Here is a 21,845-nt window from a genome sequence, read left to right as displayed (position 1 = left end):
ACAATCCAGAATACCAATCACATCAAGTGAACTGTTCTCAATCATAGAAAACAAAGTATTCTACTCGTACTGGAACACCTCGACAAAGACAATAGTCTCTTGTGAAACTTCACTAAAGCTATCGGCGGCTATAAGGAATAGTTGGGTCAAGAAAAAAGTTGCGATCCAGCATCAGTTTAAGAATTGGTGCAATAATTTAAATGGTGCCTTTCATCAGAGCAGTAACTGACGTTACAGTATGTTCAAAGCTACACACTCTGCAGATCTTGTGGAATGTTCACATGTTGTGTCCTGATTGTTTAAAGTCTTCTGAAATACGTTAATATCTGTAATATAGTTGCATGTTATATACATGTAATATGTGCCTATTCGGCTTCCTCTGTGATTTAATACCTGGAAACATATTTCAGAATGGTACTGAGTCAAACAAATTAGCAAGGTTTCAAGCTTCATCCTAATGGGCCTGTCCAACTTAGGCTATTTTTGGGTGACTGCCGGCGACTGTTGTAGTCGTAGCAGATCGCCGAAAAACCGGTGACTGGACCCCCTTCGACATAAAATTTGAAACAGAATCATACTTTAACAACACCAAAAAAAACGATGTCAGTTCTGGCGACAACCTACGTCACCTGCCGACAAAATACGTCAGCACCCTACGTCAGGAGAAGTCAAGCTACGCTCATTGGCGAAAAGTTTTGAAGGTTTCAAAATCCAGCGGCGACCAGAAAAAGGTTACGATTCTTTGGGCAACTGAGGAGACGACTCACGACCATGTGGCGACAGCCTAGTCGCCTGTAGTCGCCTAAATATTTGCCTAAGTGGGACAGGGGCATAAGGCTTCAAATGGGGTTAAGAAAGCATTGCAATCAGAAACCTCTCTATTGCTATGTTAAGAAAAGAAATAAAATCAACTAAGGTTCCTGCTCCTGATTGTTGTTCAACAATAGGGCGGCATGGTGGTGCAACAGTAGAGCTACTGCCTCACAGCGCCAGAGACCCGGGTTCCATCCTGACTACTGGTGTTTGTCTGTACGGAGTTTCTACCTTCTCCCCGTGACCTGCATGAGCTTTCTCCAAGATCGCCGGTTTCCTCCCACACTTCTGTACGTTAATTGACTTGGTATGAATGTAAAATTGTCCCTAGTGTGTGTAGGGTAGTGTTAGTGTGCGGGGATCGCTGGTCGGTGCGGACTCAGTGGGCCAAAGGCCTGCTTTCTCACTGTATCTCTAAAACTCAAAATGTGCAAGGTCAGTTCTGTCTGAACATTAAATAGTGTAGGAAGGACTTGGCTAAAAACAATCTATTGATATTGAGGGGTCATTTTGATTCGAGTGATTTAAGCAAAATGGAAGACATCAGGCCAGCTCTCCAACTGGAAAGATGTAAAATAGGCAATTGCTCTTCTGGTATCTTTTTATGGTATCATGCAACAGCAAACGTACCTCCTTGCAATCTGGACTCACAAAATTACATCTTGACTTTGCGTAATGAATTTTCAATTAAGGAAGAAATAAAATTAGCTGCTGCTTGTTATAATCATCTGCTTCACATAGCAGCAAAATGTAAAGATCCTACCATTATATGATTAATTTGGCTATTCAGAAGGGGGTCATTGGTATGATATAACATACTTTATTTCGCAAGTGAAAAAGTGGAAAGTGAAGCAAATAGAATCAAGGGCCTGTCCCACGTACACAAATTTTTCGGCGACTGCTGGCACCCGTCATAGGTCGTTACAGGTTGCCGAAAATTTTCAACATGTTGAAAATCCAGCGGTGACCAGAACAAGGTACAACTCTTTGGGTGACTACTGTAAGTTATTGGGGCAAATCCTCCAAAATTATGGAAGAACTCGGATAAGAACATGGACATTTTTAAACAGATTTGCTGGCTGCAACGGAAAAAACCCCAATCCACAAAGGAAGAACCAGTTTCGAACCTGTCTGTGGGCCTGGGCATTACACCACTAGGCGGATGGTGCGAGCAGGAAAGGCTGAGACGGAGATAACGAGATTATCTTGGAAACACAAAGGAAGGAACCGAGCCTCAGCAGACGGGAATAAACAGCCCAACAGCAAAACATATCACCATCGTCGATGACCCATCCATCGGGACAATGGAAGCCCATCTAGGCGATTGGATAACGATCAGGCTGAGGGATCATGACATCAGCAAACCCCTTATCATCGGAAGCCTATTGTTCATGCCAGATCGAAACTGGGAATCATCAAAAGACCCTTTTGTCCAGAGGACCACCTGGGGGGTTACAAGGGAGAAACTCAGGTATAAAAAGCAGGAGTCAAGCCAGAACTCGCTCTCTCTTTCTGCTCTGCTCGACGGCTCGTGACCCTGCATCAATCTAGCTGTAAGTACCCCAGTGACCTGGTGAAGTTCCCGAAATAGGATAGAGGTTGAGAGAAGAAGGGAAAAGGGGGAGTGTACTTGCAAGTAAAATTGTGCAAAGTAAGTTTTAGGACGTGCCCGATAGTTTTCCTTCCATAGTCTTAGTTTAAAGCATAAGTTTAGCCACGTATTATGTAGTGTTGGTCAGATTCGATTTCTCATTGTTTAATAAAGCCTGTAAATTTTAGACTTGCTTTGAGCCCATCTTGGTTTCTGTTTTCTCTCATCAGCACACTCTGGTCAAGTCAACCTTTTATCATATCCCACCATAATTCCGAGGTCTAGAACCCAGGGGAATCCCTTTTGTTGTATTCTCTCTCTTGGGAACCGCTCGAGTGGAGTGGTGGCCGTTTGACCCTCCGACAAGGGAGATAATAACTCAGGCAGTGGGGCCCGAAGTGGAGTAAAGGGAAACAAAACCCCTACAGAATGGCGACCATGGCAGGACCTCGGTGGTTTGGGATATGTGATTTGCCAGAGGGGGTGAGAGAACGTAGCAAGATGGAGGAGAGAATCTCCTCGTATCTGTTCAAAAAGATCAATCTCACCAAACAATGGGTGATAGCACTTTTGAGAGCACAGCAGCCCGCAGCAGCTGCGGCTCAATGGACGGAAAGCAAAGCTTATAATAAAGGGCAGGAAAAGGCAGTTTGGCTATCGTGCCTATCACAGCAGGTAGCCAAAATGGAGTGACAGGTAGATAGTCTGGAAGAGCAACTGAGAGAAGCTAGGGCCAGCGCTGAGGAAAGCGCTAGAGAAGGGGAAGGGCTATATGAGGAACTCAGTGCAGCCAGGCAGTGTATCTTGCAGGTGAGGGAGTCCCACAGAAATGCCCAGGAATTCCTCCAATGCCAGGTGGTAGAGGCAAAGGAGAGGGAACGGAACGCCCAGGAACTCCTGGCTCAGAGTACACAGAAGTACAGGGAGCTGGAGGGAAAGTTCCAAGATATACAAGCAGCATACAGGGTGGCCCGTAGCGAGCTAGTGGATTGTGATCACGGTCCTTGCCAGGCAAGGATAGCGCAGCTGGAGGAGACTCTATCCAAGACTAGGGGACGGGTTCACCTGGTAGGACCAGGGGGGTCCCCCGGGGGCAGAGGGCTTCCCTCAGCAGATGATTCCCCCGGGGCAAATGGGAATAGACCGCCTCCTGAGGTGCCGGGAATAGGTCCGGGTCGGCAGGTGGGGTTCGGGTTGTCCGGGGAAGGACAGGCCCAAGAAGGGGTGGGAGAGCACTCTCAGTTAGTGGCGTCTGCGCCATGTGTAGCACACCACGAGGTGGTGGGGTTACCGATCATGGTGGGAAAGCCAGGGGTAAAGGGGCAACAGCCCCGGGTAGGGCAGATGTGCCCGGTACGGCAAAGGAAATATGGTCCCCCGGTAGGGCAGGCAGATAGGGGGCCCATAGAGAGTGATATCATCATTCCCCATGGGGCACACGTGCTGAGGGGGATGGTGGCTCACGTTCCCAGGTTAACCAGGGCGGGAGACCCGTCATTGCATTTTATGGAGGTGCAGCAGGCAGCCGACATAAACGATTGCGATGAGGTAGAACGGGTAAAGCTACTACTGACGACCCTGGATTCATACCTATGCAAGGCAGGGACCTCCAGGGAAGGGGGAAGACCTGAAACATGGGTAGCGGCACAGACAGCGGTTTTGGAGGCCATGGGGTTGAATCAGGGTAGTCCTTTTGCCAGGGTTGGGGAGACGAAGCAGCAGGTAGCTGAGTCCCCGGACATGTTCGCAGACAGGCTGTGGGCAGTGTATGAGGAAGCGTGTGGGACGCCTTTAGATAGGCGGAATTTAGATGAGAGAACAGCCCATTGGCTGAAGACTCTGGTAGCGAATTGCCTCCCGCGAGTTAGGGCAAAGGCCGAGCACTGGTTCGACCCAGCGGACCCAAACCTTAACAAGGCGGAGGTGATCAGGAAGCTCACCCTTGCATATCGCAATGGGGAGAGAAGTGAGGAGAAGCCCTTTAGGGGCAAGGTGCACGAAATAGTACCGGCACCCCCCAAAAGGAGGCAGTGGAAACAGGAAGGCAGCCAGACCTCTTCCGAGATGAGGCCGGTGTGTTACGGGTGTGGGAAGCCCGGGCACTACAAGAGGGAGTGCAGAAACCTAAGTAGAGCAGTGGGGGATAGGACCCCAGTAACAGCCGACCCAGCCCCGGAGGAGGGAGCGGCAGTGCCGGTAACAATAACTGTAAGAGATCTATTGATCTATTTGCAGTCCAAGGCGGGAGGGTCCGGACAGGTAGCCATGGCAACAGGCCAGGGCGCGCCCGTATCCGCACCCCCGGCACCTTTATGACTGCCAGCGAAACAGCCCACATTCCTATGCCCGTTAAAGTATGACCCATGTGGGAGATCCTGGGTCAAGATGGAGGTCCAGGATGTGGTCGGGAGTTACCTGCTGGACACTGGTGCTTCCAGTACTATTGTCCACACGGACAATCCCCGTACATCCCCTCTATCTAGTGGGGCGCCCTATAGGCCACGGGGCGAGGGAAATCAGAGGGCGGATCGCTTGGCCAGAGAAGGAGCCAGGAGTGGGAAAGCATGGGACCCCTATGAGGAAGGACAGGTAGCTGCAGCCAGGGAGCAGCCTCGAGAAAAGGAGAGTGCGGGAGTGGTTTTGGCCCCGGACCTGACCACGGTCCATGCACAAGACCCCATTTTAAAGGCTGCCTCAGGCAGGAGAAGATAGATGGGGGTAAAGACATGTCAGTAAAGGAAGGCATGTTATTCAAGGGAGATAAATGGGTAGAGGCCTTCCCTTGCAGAGCAGCCACCGTTATGGGTACAGCAAAAATCCTGGTTAGGGAGGTGTTCACCAGGTGGGGACTCCCACAGTTCGTGGAGTCAGATCAGGGGCGCCATTTCACGGGACAGGTCATGCAGTCCACCCTTAGAATACTGGGCATCAAGGCCAAGTGGCATGTGGCCTACCACCCCCAGTCCTCAGGTCCGGTAGAGCAGTTGAACCGGACAATAAAGGAAAGGATAAGGAAGGAAACAGGGGACTCACCCAACCGGTGGGTGGAGGTTTTACCCCTGGTCCTTATGGGGATTCGGGCCAGCCAGTCCAGGAGTACGGGGTACTCTCCCCATGAGCTTATGACGGGCCGGGTCATGAGAACACCCATGCACGTTATGGTCCCAGCCCTAACAGAGGGACGGCTCAGGGAAGTGAACCGGGACAAGTTTGCCAAGAGGCTATATGAACAACTTAGGCAGGTTCACTGGCAGGCAGCCAGAAACATGGGGGCCCAGCACCAAAGAAACAATATACTGCTAGAGCCTCGCAGGCATTGCGAGTGGGCAGTGGGAGACCAGGTAATGGTCAGGAGATATGCTAGGGTAGGGGTGTTTGAACCCTTGTATGCTGGCCCATACAACATAGTGGACAAGGCCAGTCCCATGGTGTATGCCATTCAGCTTCCCCGTAGAGTCAAATGGTTCCACATCAACCAGTTTAAATTGTTCAACCCCACAAGGGCAGGGAAAAGTAGGAAAGGGGTACATGTCAGGGAACAGGATCAAGAACAGACCCGGGTTGATGTGGAAACCGTAGGGGAGCCAGGTGAGCCCACATGTAATCAGCCTGAAGTAGCCGGCTGTGTTCCAGGGCGAGGACTGGAAGCAGCGGGGAAGGAGGCTGACTCCAGCGCTCTGCAGGCAGGAACCGTAGACTGCCTAAGAGAGGCAGAACTAGCAGAAGCAGAGGAGATGGAGGTATCACCTCTGGTGTGGGAACCCCCGGTCAGACGTAGGAGTAACAGGGTCACTAAACCCCCAGTCAGGTGGTCCCCATCCCTGATTAAACCTAGGGCTAGGGCCGGCCACAGGAGGGCCAGGAAGGAGAGTGGCCGAAACAGGGCACTACGGAGAGCGGCTGGAGGGAGCCCAGTCTCTGCAGGGAATGTACGGGTATCTCAAAACCCCGTAGTGCAAAGGGAGGTGAGGGGCAGTCAGGCCCCTCGACAGGAGGAGTTCTGGCCTGCACGGGTGGGCCCACCAGAGGGGTGGCCCCAGCGTGACGGGGACCAGTTATGAGTTGGCCACCCGGAGACGGGTGGCGTTGTATATAGCATTGGTTTGTGTGTAAGTAGATGTAGTTAGCGTTTGGTAATTAGATATAGGGTTTTGTATAGATACATGGGAGTACAGGGACGGACAGTACGGGAACGTCGGCTGCATCGAAGGGATGGGCTGTGGAAAAGTAGACCACAACAGACAAAGACAAAACCCCGAATGCCATTATTAGTATGGTAGCCGCTACCATCGGCCGGATGGCCACTCCGCCATGGGTGTGGTGGAGAGCAGGATGCGGATAGCTTTGTGGAGGCAAGGAGGTGTTTTGCTTTGTTTACCAGATGGGTAGACCCGCCGTATGGATGATGGCAACGATGTGCCTCCGGATGTGCGTGGCGCGTCGCGGGGACACGGAGGAGTCCATCGTATTTGACTGAAGTGCGGTTACCCGCATGGTTTCCCCGCGAGACGGAATTATTATATCAGGCCCTGTTAAAAGATATGTTCCAGAAATTCCACAAACTGGATTTCGGGGACATAGACATAGAAGAGATGTACCGCGGGGGAGGGGATTTCACTATGGGGTCCGGTAGGCAAAAACGAGGGGTGGTTAACGATGGGTTTACAGCATTTAACACGGGGACGTCCATTATTAATAGCATGGACAATGTAGAACTGGCCCTGCAGATCAATCAGTTGAAGGGCCAGTTACGAAAGGTTCTGGGGGAGGAAAATGCGGTGGTAGAATCGGGACTACACGAAGAGGTGGCAATGACTCTACATCTAAAAGAAATCATAGCTCAATTGGAGACACATGCAAAAACGATAAACGCTTTGATTGAAGAGGACTGGAATGCGTCCGATCAGGCTGCACAGAATGAGGTGTGTGGGCTGTATGGTGCGTGGTTGTTGGGGGAGGGGAGGAGCAACCTGGAAGACCTGAGGCAAGGTCGGGTCCCCTCCTGGATAAGCAACCAGCACCTAGCAGCGCTACACCCTTATAACAGCACTTTGAGTCCTTGTCAGCTTCGTGTGGCCTCCGAGGCCTACCCGGTACCGGTGGATTGCGGAAAGTCCAATCACACCATAATGGGAGTGGCCATAAGAATCCCGGTGATGGGAACCTCGGCACGACCAGCTCCTCTGTACCGAGTGGAGAACGTGGGAGTTGTTCGTGGGGGGGTGCATATTCGCTACGGGAAGGTCCCGCCCTATGTCATAGTGAGGGAGCAAGCTGTGACAGGCATTGACCTTTTGGGTTGTCGGAGCCGGGGAGCACAGGTAATCCTGTGTCCCCAGCACATGGGCGCTGAGGCTAGGCCTCAGTGTGGGTTCAGGACTGTTGGGGCACAGCCTATAAACTGTACCATGGAGGCTATGGCGGCAGACCATGTCCCTCCACAGGTGGCGTATATAGGCAGTGGGACGTACTGTGTCACCACAAGTGCCCAGCGGTATCAGCACGGATCACAGCTGTGGTGCCCGATACCGCACAGCAGCTTCTGCTTTAAACCCAGGGCAGAAGTCCTTGTGGCACAGCAGCGAATATTACCCATCCCGGAACCTTCTTCGGTTCATCTCTCGGTACGAGAAAATGTAACTGACTTATCTAACTGTGTGGCCCATTTCGGGTATGATATTCCCCAGTGAATGAAAAATTAAAAGAGTTGCTGGTGGCGGTCGAGTTGTCGCACAAACACTTCTTCTTCCTGGAACAAAAGACACTGGATATCTCTAGGGAGATCGAAGAGATCAAGTCTCCACGTTGGTGGGGCCTGGAGTCCTGGATCATAGTTCCAGCATGGGTCCGCATCGTGTCCCATGTTCTGATCATCTGCCAGATGATAATTGTGGTGTATTTGCTATGCATTAATTGCAAATTTAAAAGGCGGAGGAGGATGGCCAAATTACAACAGCTGGTAAATCGAGCCGCCCGATGTCGCTGTAACGACACCTCGTCACTGTAAAAATGTCTGTACTCTAGTGCAATGGTTTTCGTACATATGTTGTGATCCCTGCATTTTCAGGGAATGGTCGTGATGGTACTGTATGGTTTGTGGGATTGATTTAAAGTAAAAGGTGTATAGTGTAAGTTAATGTGCTTCGAGGGCCTAGTTTAGCAATTAAGGGGTCTTTCGGGGTACATAATTTCATCATCTCGCCAGGAGTGTTTACAGCTCTTGAGGCTGGAGGAGTTGCTCACTAACTTTGTCAATCGATACGGTCTGTGCAAGCCTGGATGTATCGTAAGGGCATGTAAGTTATTGGGGCAAATCCTCCAAAATAATGGAAGAACTCGGATAAGAACATGGACATTTTTAAACAGATTTGCTGGCTGCAACGGAAAAACCCCCAATCCACAAAGGAAGAACCAGTTTCGAACCTGTCTGTGAGCCTGGGCATTACACCATTAGGCGGATGGTGTGAGCAGGAAAGGCTGAGACGGAGATAACGAGATTATCTTGGAAACACAAAGGAAGGAACCGAGCCTCAGCAGACGGGAATAAACAGCCCAACAGCAAAACATATCACCATCGTCGATGACCCATCCATCGGGACAATAGGAGCCCATCTAGGCGATGGGATAATGATCAGGCTGAGGGATCATGACATCAGCAAACCCCTTATCATCGGAAGCCTATTGTTCATGCCAGATCAAAACTGGGAATCATCAAAAGACCCTTTTGTCCAGAGGACCACCTGGGGGATTTCAAGGGAGAAACTCAGGTATAAAAAACAGGCGTCAAGCCAGAACCCGCTCTCTCTTTCTGCTCTGCTGGACGGCTCGTGACCCTGCATCAATCTAGCTGTAAGTACCCCAGTGACCTGGTGAAGTTCCCGAAATAGGATAGAGGTTGAGAGAAGAAGGGGAAAGGGGGTGTACTTGCAAGTAAAATTGTGTAAAGTAAGTTTTAGGACGTGCCCGATAGTTTTCCTTCCATAGTCTTAGTTTAAAGCATAAGTTTAGCCACGTATTATGTAGTGTTGGTGAGATTCGATTTCTCATTGTTTAATAAAGCCTGTAAATTTTAGACTTGCTTTGAGTCCATCTTGGTTTCTGTTTTCTCTCATCAGCACACTCTGGTCAAGTCAACCTTTTATCATATCCCACCATAATTCCGAGGTCTAGAACCCAGGGGAATCCCTTTTGTTGTATTCTCTCTCTTGGGAACCGCTCGAGTGGAGTGGTGGCCGTTTGACCCTCCGACAAGGGAGAGAATAACTCGGGCAGTGGGGCCCGAAGTGGAGTAAAGGGAAACTAAACCCCTACACTACTAAGAACCATACAGGTTTCACCCCGCGACATGTCGCCAGTACGGTCGTGAGAAATCTCCTAGTCACCCAAAGAGTCGTAGCGTCTTTCTGGTCGCCACTGAATTTTCAACATGTTGAGATTTTTCGTCGACCTATGATGGGTGCCGGCAGTCGCCGAAAAAGTCTCGTAAGTGGGACAGGCCCTTCAGTACACATGCACAGAAAGAGCCATCTATGCTGCTTTTATTCAGATATGCGGCACTCACACAATGGAATATGAACCATGTCAACTCTGACTGAAATTGCAGTTCTTCTATTGATGAAGACACCCACTTAAATTAACAGTTGATTCCTGTACAGCTATTAATCAGCCTGTGCTAAAGACACGACAGGCTTTGTGGTGAAGACTATTTCTTTTGAAAACTATAATCAGTGTCTGACAAGTTGAGAACAAAGTTGAAAAGCAGACGGAACATTTAAAAGTGCAAGCTGAATATTAATGGAAATACTGAAGTGTAAAGGAGGAGATTGTGTATAATATGTCAACGGAATCATATGTGACAGGTTCTACTGCGTGGGAAAAGCAGAACTGGATTTAATCAGACCTCATTAGATGCAATAGAAAAAAGTGTAGCAGCTTCCTAAATTACAAGATATATCAAAGATAAATATAGGCCGCCACAGTGGTGCAGCTGGTAGACCTGCTGCCTCACAGCACCAGAGACCACGGTTCAATCCCGACCTCAGGTGCTGTGTGTATGTGGAATCTGCATGTTTTCTCCTTGCGACTGCATGAGTTTCTTCAGGGTTCACTGGTTTCTAAGTTCATGTTCATAAGTGATAGTAGCAGAACTAGGCCATTCGGCCCATCTAGTCTACTCCACCATCCAATCATGGCTGATCTATCTTCTCCTCTCACCCCCATTCTCCTGTCTTCTCCCTACCTCCCCTGACACCCTTACCAATCAAGAATATATCTATCCCTGCCTTAAAAATATCCATTGACTTGGCCCCTGCAGCCTTGTGTGGCAATAAATTCCACAGATTCACCACAAATAAATTCCTCCTCATCTACTTCCTAAAGGAACATCCTTTTATTCTGAGGCGATGACCTCTGGTCTTAGGCTCTCCCACTAGTGGAAGCATCAACATCCACCCTATCCAGGCCTTTCACTATCCAGTTTCCAACCACATCTCAAAGACGTTGCGGTTTGTAGTTTAGTTGACTTCTGCAAATTGCCCCTTGTACATGCCAAAATTGGATAACACACAACTAGTATGAATGTGTGATCGATGGTTGACGTGGACTCAGTGGGCCGAAGGGCCTGTTTCCACACTGTTTCTTTCAGTCAATTGAGTCAAGTAAAACTAAACTCAACTGCCTTAGTTAAACAGATTTTCCAATTCTAAACCTACTATTCAAAAAAACATACAAAAATAAAACAAATCAGAATCCTGAAAACTGAAAAGCAAATTAAAATGATTGCCTTTGTTACTCTTCGTATAGTTCAAACACCATCTGTGGAAACGGCACTCAAGAGTTTGTTCTTTCTACATGGAGAGTGCCTATGCTATGATAGACACAAAATGCTGGAGTAACAGCGGGACAGGCAGCATCCCTGGAGAGGAATGGGTGATGTTTCGGGTTGAGACCCTGCTTCAGTCTCGACCCAAATGTCACCCATTCCCACTCCAGAGATGTTCAAGAAGGAACTGCAGATGCTGGAAGATCGAAGGTACACAAAATTGCTGGAGAAACTCAGTGGGTGCAGCAGCATTGAAGAAGGGTTTCGGCCCGAAACGTCGCCTATTTCCTTCGCTCCATAGATGCTGCTGCACCCGCTGAGTTTCTCCAGCAATTTTGTGTACCTTCCCTCTCCAGAGATGCTGCCTCCCGCTGTTACTCCAGCATTTTGTGTCCATCTTTGATTTAAACCAGCATTTGCAGTTCCTTCCCACACATTTTGTGAGCACCTACTCCATGTTGCTTCCTCTGCCACTAGTGATTAAGTATTCGTATTTGTTTTTTTTAATGTAAATGAAAGTTGACATAGGAATCAAAGGCTTCTGTTGAATACACATATCATTAAACAATTCCACAGATAAAGAGCATCTTCTGAAAGTTGGAACAGATGTGCTTAATTACAAAGGATCAACCACTTGACCTCTGATATTGTAATCACATGTCTTTAACATGCAGCTGGAGGATCAACTAACAATGAATGAGAGACAAGGGAATACCAATTTTTTGGGGGGAAAAAATCTACAAATCATTGCTCAAAAGAACTGCAGTCTGAAAGAATCATCTCTGTTTTGAGTGAGAAACCACATTTAAAGTGTAGGATTGCTGCTGTTGATATTAAGAGAAGAATAGTTTTATGCATCGTATAACATCCTTGCGGGAACTTAGTTGGTACGTAGAAAGCTGTGAAAGAACTGCAACAATGTGGACCAAAGAATATTTTAAGTATAGACACAAAATGCTGGAATATTCAGTGGGACAGGCAGCATCTGGATAGAAGGAATGGGTGACTCAACCCGAAACGTCTCACCCATTCCTTCTCTCCAGAGATGCTGCCTGTCCCGCTGAGTTACTCCAGCATTTTGTGTCTACCTTCGGTTTAAACCATCATCTGCAGTTCCTCCCTACACAATGTTTTAAGGACGACGTGGAAAATTCTAGTGTGCTCAAAAGCCCAAATATTGTGCACCATTGCACCTATTGTCTATTGTCTATTGATCAACCTTGCTCACCTCGTGCAGTGAAAGGCCTGCAACGACTTGCTAAGCCAAGCAGAGGAAAACAGATAGGTTCTTGGCATGGAGAACATGGAGCAGGAAGCAGGGGAGGGTTGAAGATGTCAATTGTAATGGGGGTTGGTGATCTGGATCTTTAAGGATATGTCTGAGAATATTGGGCTACACTAGGTTGAAGAGGGAAGGCAGCATTGGCATCAGGTAGCCAGGGAAGGGGCTAGAGTTCACAGGGAGGCCAAGAGAAAACCTCTGCAAAGGTCACGTGTTTAGGTTAAAGGGGAGAAACCTGAAACCCTAATGCCCCTGTCCCACTTGGAAAACCTGAACAGAAACCTCTGGAGACTTTGCGCCCCACCCAAGGTTTCCGTGCGGTTCCCGGAGGTTGCAGGTAGTGGAAGCAGGTAGGGAGACTGACAAAAACCTCCGGGAACCTTCGGGAACCACACAGAAACCTTGGGTGGGGCGCAAAGTCTCCAGAGGTTTCCGTTCAGTATAGTAAACTCTCTGGTTTGCTCATCCCTCACCACCCATGTACTTAGCTTGATTAGTACGGGTGTCAGGGGTTATGGGGAGAAGGCAGGAGAATGGGGTAAAAAGGAAGAGATAGATCAGCCATGATTGATTTGCGGAGTGGACTTGATGGGCCAAATGGCCTAATTCTACTCCTATCACTTATGAACTTATGACCATCTTTTCCCCGTTACGTTACCAGACACGTTACCCTGCAACAATAAGTGTGATGCTGTACCTCCACATCCACCCTCATCCCCATCCAGAGATCAGAAACCTGTGCCTACCACTTACTGCTACTTACTCAAATAGATCCCTTTCCACTTGCCCCAATGCAGGATTCACAAATGCTGTAATGGTTAGTTTCCGTATGGGTCTCATGTGCCACCCACAAGCCCTGCATGCATGATCAAATCACAGGTGTGGTATCCAAATGTTAGACACCTACGTGACCTACAACAGTTTGTGATCAATGCGGTAGACCCCCGATGTTATTTAAGACAATTTATGTCATTGAAATTGGATCGCTTAATGTGAAACTATTGCAATATACAGTAAACTTTCCCAATCCCTGAGCTATACTTTAAATAAAGAGGTTAACATCCAAGTTAAATTGATAGCTAGTGGAATTGCATCCAACTATATTAAGCATTTGTCCACTAATATTAGAAAAGATGGTTCTTGACAAATTCCAATCATGTTCCATTGAGGTCATTGAATAATCAATGCTATAGAATAATCGGATAAGATTCAGTAATTTACTCATATCACTCAATTGCTTTTGGATGCCTGAAATAAATAATTAATGAATATGTTTTCTTTCTCAAAATGAGTTGACTTAATGACTGATCATAATAGTCTTTCTGAAATGATCACAGCACAGATAGTCTACAGGGTGGCACAGTGGCGTAGCCGTACAGAGCTACTGCTTTATAGCGCCAAAGCCCCAGATTCGATCCTGACTACGGGTGCATGTCCGTACAGAGTTTGTACGTTCTTCCCGTGACCTGCATGGGATTTTTCTGAGATCTTCGGTTTCCTCCCACATTCCAAAGACATACAGGTTTGACGGGTTAATCGGCTTGGATTAAAAATGTGTGAATGTAACATTGTCCCTGGTGTATGTAGAGCAGTGTTGATGTGCGGGGATCGCTGGTCGTTGCGGACTCGGTGGGCCGAAGGGCCTCTTTCCGTGCTGTATCCCTAAACTAAACTCAACTAAACTAAAATTCTGCACTTTATCCTTTGTTTATTCTATTTATTTTGTAGATCAAACATTTTCATAAATTGCATTAATTAATCTGTGCTTTAATAAGGGCATTTGAAATAAAGGATTGTTGAGATGTTTATGAAGATGTCCTTGTTGTGTTGCATTCTCATTTCTGGCATGCTGACGGGAGTGGATAAGGAGGACTAAGAAACCCTTCACGTGACGTTCAAACCAGATTGGTCAAATGGATTGTTTCTATGTCAGAGACTCAATGTAATTATATAGAGAATCACCCTCAACAGAAGCACTAAGGGAAGATTGGGAACATGAGCTAATGATAAAGATCTCGAAGGATAGATGGGAAAAGTATTTGATGAATACACATAATTGTTCTATTAATACAAGACATAATTCAATTCAATTCAAATTATTACATAGACTATATTATTCAAAAACGAGGTTGAATAAATTTTATCCAAACGTCTCTCCCAGATGCGATAAATGTTTGTTTCAAAACGCTAATATAACACATTCATTTGTAGGATGTACAAAGTTGAATAAATTTTGGAGTGATATATTTGATATACAGGTGCACAACCTTTTATCCGAAAGCCTTGGGACCAGACACTTTTCGTAATTCGGAATTTGTCGGCCTTCGGAATGGAAATTTTTTTGCGTAGATTTTAATGGCTGGCTCAGTGGTAGAGTGCTCGGCACATATCCGCAAGGTCGCGAGTTTGCGCCTCGATCCCGGCAGTTCCTCGGTCGCGAGTTTGAGTCTTCAATGTAGTTTTTTCTTGCAGAATAAATGTCTGTATGAAATGCAGTGTGTTGAATGAATTCCTGAATTTGTAAATGTGACCGCAGCATTGAATCACCTCTTGCACTCATGTCACCCTAGCGGGGCTACATGCCCTTAGGCTGCCTAAGTCGACATTTGCACACTCTTATATCCGTGTGCAGCAGAGGCGACGTGCGTTTGGCGCCAAACATGAGCTTTGGTGTGCAGACGACATCCTGGAAAAAATGTCCGGTTTCTTCCAGGTAGGCGATATACCCTCCCGGGCAATATACCCTCCACTTCTCTTTTATGAAAGGGATTTAGTTCCCCTTTCTTCCAGGACCGACCGGAGGTTCCGCTGTCACCTCTGCGGGCCGCCCTCGGTGAACGTCCTGTCTCCCTGTCCCTGGGATAGTAGGGGGCGATCAAACAGCACAATACCCCCCTCCCCCTCCAACTCCAGAGGAATCCACTCCCCGATGGGCCGCTACGGCGACAAGTGGCAGATCGCCCACAGCCCGAGCTGCGCGACCCCAAGAACAAGACGTACCTTGCACACCATCAGCTTCTGCCCATGCGGGGAGCGTGTTCCTCTGGAGCTGGAGCGGGGCTGGGCTGGAGTTGCTGATCTGGGTTCTCCGTGCTTGCAGTGGGCCTGGGGGTCGGTGTCCCGATGAGGGGGCACAGCTCGGGCTGTGGGTGAACTGCCACTTGTCGTCGTAGTGGCCCATCGGGGAGCGGCTTCTGGTTGTCCTGACGTCTCCGGCCAGTTTGCAGTTTTCCTCCGGAGTTGGAACGGGGCTGGGCTGCTGCTGGCTGTGGGTCTCTGGGGTCTCCGTGCTTGCAGTGGGCCTGGGGGTCGGTGTCCCGTTGGTCCTGACGTCTCCGGTGACTGGCACTGACCTGCTGGCATCGCCGACATGAAGACAGTGCAAAGCCCCCGCGCCGGTGCAATGGGCGGGGAGCTGGAGAGGGGAGGGAAGGGGTCACACACATGGCCGGGAATACACTGTGTATCGTGAGTCTACCGTGGGAACTTTTTAACTCAGCGGGCAGGCAGCAGCATATTGTCAATTATTAACCCTCCCGCGCAATATACCCTCACCTTCTCTTTTATGAATGGGGATTTAGTTCCCCTTTCTTCGAGGACCGACCGGAGGTTCCACTGTCACCTCTGCGGGCCGCCCTCGGTGAACGTTTTCAAGGACCTTTCTTCAAGGACCGAAAAAATGTCCGCTATTCGGAGGTTTTCGTTATTTGGATCTTCGGATAAAAGGTTGTGCACCTGTATTTACAAAGCTCTTCAAGTCAAGAATAGAACCCAAAATGGAATGGATTATATTTGGAATAATAGGAGAAGATACCAATTTAAATAAAGACCAAAATGTTTTTTTTAATTATGGGTTAATAATTGGAAAGAAATTGATACTTAAATTTTGGAAAAATACAACCATACCAACTGTTAAAATGTGGATTAGGAATATGATGGACATAGCACGCCTTGAAGAAATGAGACTCGACTAATAGATAAATATGACCAATTCTTAAGGAGTTGGTCTCCTTTCATCGACTTTTTGGAATCATGTGATGCAGCGGTACCATAAGGATTACTGATTTCAGTTCATGACGTGGATAGATCTACATCTCCGAATATAGATTTGAAAAATTCTCTTTTAAGGGGCCTTCTCTTCTATTTCTACTTTCCACCTTTTCTTTTTTATTTTATTTTTTTATTTTTATTTTTTATATACACACTTCACGTTTTTCTACTCTCTACCATCTATTTTTCCACTCTTTCCCCTTTCTATTGTTTTCTTTTTCTTGTCTTGCTTACTTCCTTCTCATAACATAAAACAAGAGGTTGTACATAGAATGGATTACGGTATGACATAGTTGGCACCTAAAATTAGGTGCCACTGTATTGTTTTGTATTGTATTAACTTCTAATAAAATTAAAAAAAAAAAAAAAAAATTTAAAAAAAAGAGACTCAATATAATCAAATTAATTAACATTTAAAAATAAAATTACCATTGTAACTTCATTGTCCAAATATATTTCATTGCATAGAATTAAGCTGTTTAATTTCTGCTGTAGCACCTTTCACTGGGGGCAATTTCACATGGATTGTTAATATTATTATTAAGACCACACCTGGAGTATTGCGTACAGTTTTGGTCTCCAAATCTGAGGAAGGACATTATTGCCATAGAGGGAGTACAGAGAAGGTTCACCAGACTGATTCCTGGGATGTCAGGACTTTCATATGAAGAAAGACTGGATAGACTCGGCTTGTACTCGCTAGAATTTAGGAGATTGAGGGGGGATCTTATCGAAACTTACAAAATTCTTAAGGGGTTGGACAGGCTAGATGCAGGAAGATTGTTCCCGATGTTGGGGAAGTCCAGGACAAGGGATCACAGCTTAAGGATAAGGGGGAAATCCTTTAAGACCAAGATGAGAAAAACATTTTTCACACAGAGAGTGGTGAATCTCTGGAACTCTCTGCCACAGAGGGTAGTTGAGGCCAGTTCATTGGCTATATTTAAGAGGGAGTTAGATGTGGCCCTTGTGGCTAAAGGGATCAGGGGGTATGGAGAGAAGGCAGGTACGGGATACTGAGTTGGATGATCAGCCATGATCATATTGAATGGCGGTGCAGGCTCGAAGGGCCGAATGGCCTGCTCCTGCACCTATTTTCTATGTATCTTTGTATCTATTATTATGGGTCGTTGATTGGAAAACATGCAACGAATATATTTTCAAAATAATATTGAGTTAATCAATGCTGTATCCTGCTAGTGGGGCTATAAACACTATCAGTCTGAAGATGGGTCCCAACCCTAAACGTCACCTGTCCATGTTGTCCAGAGATGATGCCTGACCCTCTGAATTACACCAGTACTTTGCGTCCTTTTGCGTAAATCAGCATTGGCAGTTCATTGTTTCTACTAATGGCTACCTGTTCTTTCAAAATGGTGGCCAGCAAATTTCTCAAGATCCCAATGTAATTTGCAAAAAAAATGTAATTTACTGTTTCTAGCGATTTTTTTCTGGAACTCTGCCACTTTCTCCTCTGATTTCAGGTACATTCCTGCACAAGCCAATGATCGTATGTCTTTCATTGATTATCTTGTCATCATCACCGTGTGGTGCGGGATAGCTCATATTAATTTTATTGCAATATGGATATTGCAAGGAGTGCTTCAAATGAGGTAATAAACCTTCTGGCTTCTCAGATGAATGTAAACGTCGCCACCACATTATTAGAAAAAGTGTCGAAGAATTCCTTCCTGTCTGCTAAGTAATATTTATGCTTCAACCAATACATAAAACAGATGAAGTTGCATCGCATTGCTGACTGTGAGATCTTGCTATCTACAAATTTATTGCTGTCTTTATTGCTGGGAAATGGTGACTAACCATTTAATTTAACCCATAAAGGATTTGAGACATTCTAAGATTATCAGAGACACTACAGATATAATATAACCGGTTTATCATTTGCTCTACAAAATAAACAGTTGAAGCTAAAGAATAATGCGAATAACACTGACCCCCCTCTGCTGCAGGGCACAAAACACCCTAAGTAGTCCTTTGCCTTAAATGTAAAGAGCTTTAGAAACATAGAAACATCGAAACATAGAAAATAGGTGCAGGAGTAGGCCATTCGGCCCTTCGAGCGGTGGTATACTTTGTAACGATACTAAAACTGGCCATGGATAAATAGTTTATTTGGGAAGTGGATTAATACTATTAAAGGCAGAGTGATTATGAACTAACTGCATCCAGACCAATATCCATAAACAGTCAGTGTAATAGCACCAGGAATAGTTGTTCGGGTTAAGATCGTGATATTGGGGAATTGCATGTGGTCAAAACTGTGGAATTTTATTATTGTGCTTAGAAACAGTACACTTATTAGATTCTGACTATGTGCAAGGTACATCTCTTTCAGTTCGAGGATGAACGAAGCTCAGTCATATGAAAGAACATTGAGTTGGCAACATAGTCGCATTACAAATCAGATTATTGCTAGAAATGATATGCAAAATTAAACCAAGTCAGAACATGTCTTTGAGCTAAGTATGGCTGGGATGGAATAACAATGTGGCTGTTTCATTCTCAATTGAAACATGCACTCGCTATGGGAATATTGGATTGAGAACAGTCCAAACAGAAACCCAAACCTGTCCTGCTTTAGAGTATGGCTGAACTTTATGTCAATTCCATTTTCTCCATTGGTACCTTAACAAACAAGTCTAAGGTATGAATGCCAATTGACTGCAGCACAATTAGGTTGGGATGCAAATTAGAATCCCTAGACTTGCACCATAATTGGCTGTATGATTTGTTTCCTAATTGGCCGTGCTTTAATTTAAAGATATGTTCCCTTAACGATTTAATGATTTATTTTCTTGGTTGCAATTATTTCTGGTATTCACTCTGAATTTCATATTCAAAGAGGAACCATATACTTTCCAGCCTCTAATAGATTTCCTCCAGAGTTACGGTGACATCAAAATTAAAACAGAGAGAATCAGAGTTATTTTTAAGTGAACCAAGTTGTTTAGCCACAGATGCTGCCTGGCCTGATGAGCATTTCCAGTCTTTGATTTCCAGTATTATCTGTTCCTATTTCAAATTTCTGCCTCAGAGGGCGGTGGAGGCAGGTTCTCTGGATGCTTTCAAGAGAGGGCTAGATAAGGCTCTTAAAGATAGCGAAGTCAGGGGATATGGGGAGAAGGCAGGAACGGGGTACTGATTGGGGATGATCAGCCATGATCACATTGAATGGCGGTGCTGGCTCGAAGGGCCGAATGGCCTACTCCTGCACCTATTGTCTATTGTCTATTATCTATTGTCTAAATTTCAAACATCTACCATCTTTTGCTTTTTGAAGTGGTACAAAGATGTTCTGCTGAGGATTGTGATGGAATATTGGTGACTTGGTTGGATCAGTACTCAAGAAGCTCAATACCATCTTGATCATTCTCTGTTTGATCAGAAAATTCCTGCCCATTGCCCAACCCCATGAAGTCATTGTCCAGTATCTCTGCCACACTTGCAATTACTGTCAACTTTACAGGATCCAATGCAGCAATATCTTTATTTTAATTGCACTTAAAGTCTCAGAATGTGAGATATGTAAACGAGCTAGCTCAGTGCTGGAGGGGAGAGTGGACTCTGGGGAGGATGGATGTGCTGGAGAGGCGTATGAGGCGCAAGGTGCAGGTCATCCTGAAAAACCCCGGGGATCCCCTCCATGTAATTCTGGAGAGTCAAAAGAGCACTCGGAACAACAACCGGCTCCTCTCCCTGCCCTGTAGAACGGAGCGGTTCAGGAGATTCCTTCACCCCTGCAGCCATTAGATTTTATCATTCGGACCGCTAGGCTGTAGGGGGATGCATTTTGCAATTTTTAATTTTTAATTGTTAATTATTGGTCTTTTTAAGTATTTATTGCTCTCAGGTAGTGTCCACATTGTATTTTATGTATTTTCTGTCTGCGTTCGTTTTGAATGTGTGGGTTTGTTGGTTGGGGGCTTCTGGACATCTGAATTTCCCTGAGGGGATCAATAAAGTATTTATTATTATTATTATTATTATTATTATTATTATTATTATTATTATTATTATTATTATTATTATTATTATTATTATTATTATTATTATTATTATTATTATTATTATTATTATTAGCAGTAGTACGTGAACACCATTACTTACAAGTTTCATCCAGAGTTGTGTGCCACTCGGAATTGGATATTTGCTGACATTCCTTTATTACTATTGGAACATAATTCTGGAGTTCGCTGCCTATTATTTTAATTGGGGTTCCTTCTCAGAGTGAAATAGAGGCAAATAATTACTAAATTACTATATTAACACTAACATGTGCTATAAAACCAGGATAAGTGCTCAACCAAGAAAGCCAAGCCCAAAGCCAAAGTAGTATCTCAACTGCTTATACCCACTTTTGCTATAGGATAATAACTAACTCCATACACAATAATAAGCCATCTACATGTTGACAATCACATAAAAACAAATCTTGTAGATGCAAGTACATCAATGGAGTTATCAAGTTTTAATCAATGCCAGTCACATCCCAAAACTAAAACGAACAAAGCTTCCTCACCTGAGTAAATTATTATGTATCTTTATGCTTGCGTGTGTAAGCTTTACCTGACCAAAACTGAGGTGTGTAAATTCTTCAAAGGGTTGCCTCACCTGCTAATACACCAGCCAGGTACAGCAGTCCGATGCGCATAATCCCATGGACCATCTCAAGGGGCACTCCAATCATCAACTGCAAAAAAGCATTGAACCCCAGCTGCTCCAACCTGTGGAACATCAAAGTTTGCGTTACAGTCAAACTCATATAATTTCAGAGAATTAGTGAACATTGTAACCATTGGCATTCAATGAGCTCAACTCCCAGTTTTGTCTCATTCTTATTAAAACTCCGTTGTTCTATATCTGTTGTAATTTTAGAATCATACGTGCAGTTATTGCTGCAGACTTAACATATTCAGCAGATAAAGATTAAAAACCACTCAGCTCACAATGGCAATGTCAGAAATTGAATTTAGTACTAAAATTTCTCAGATGTGCAGGAAGGAACTGCAGATGCTGGTTTAAACCGATGATAGACACAAAATGGTGGAGTAACTCAACGGGACAGGCAGCATCCTCCCCTGGAGGGGAGGAATGGGTAACGTTTCAGGTCGAGACCCTCCTGCACCTATTTTCTATGTTTTTATGTTTCTATGTTTCAGACGTCTGAAGTTACTCCGGCAATTTGTGTCTAAAAGATCTCAGATTTTAGGTTTCCGCATAGTCCAACGTAATCGCAAAATAAATCACGAAATATGCGGACAGTTATT

At 45.7% G+C, this 21,845-nt stretch overlaps 1 protein-coding gene across 1 annotated transcript in view; it reads right to left on the bottom strand.

Moving 5' to 3' along the window:
- The window catches only part of rhbdl1 (rhomboid like 1), a 281,110-nt gene that overhangs the window by 56,010 nt on the left and 203,255 nt on the right, over positions 1 to 21,845 (bottom strand). The window contains exon 5 of the mRNA XM_033040365.1: positions 21,190 to 21,302. Within this exon, the coding sequence (XP_032896256.1) occupies positions 21,190 to 21,302 (113 nt within the window). The remainder of the gene's footprint in view (positions 1 to 21,189; positions 21,303 to 21,845) is intronic.

The sequence above is a fragment of the Amblyraja radiata genome, chromosome 22, assembly GCF_010909765.2.
Source record: "Amblyraja radiata isolate CabotCenter1 chromosome 22, sAmbRad1.1.pri, whole genome shotgun sequence".
NCBI lineage: Eukaryota > Metazoa > Chordata > Chondrichthyes > Rajiformes > Rajidae > Amblyraja > Amblyraja radiata.
Note: the sequence above shows the minus strand (reverse complement) of the source record. Positions and strands in the feature narration are given on the sequence as shown.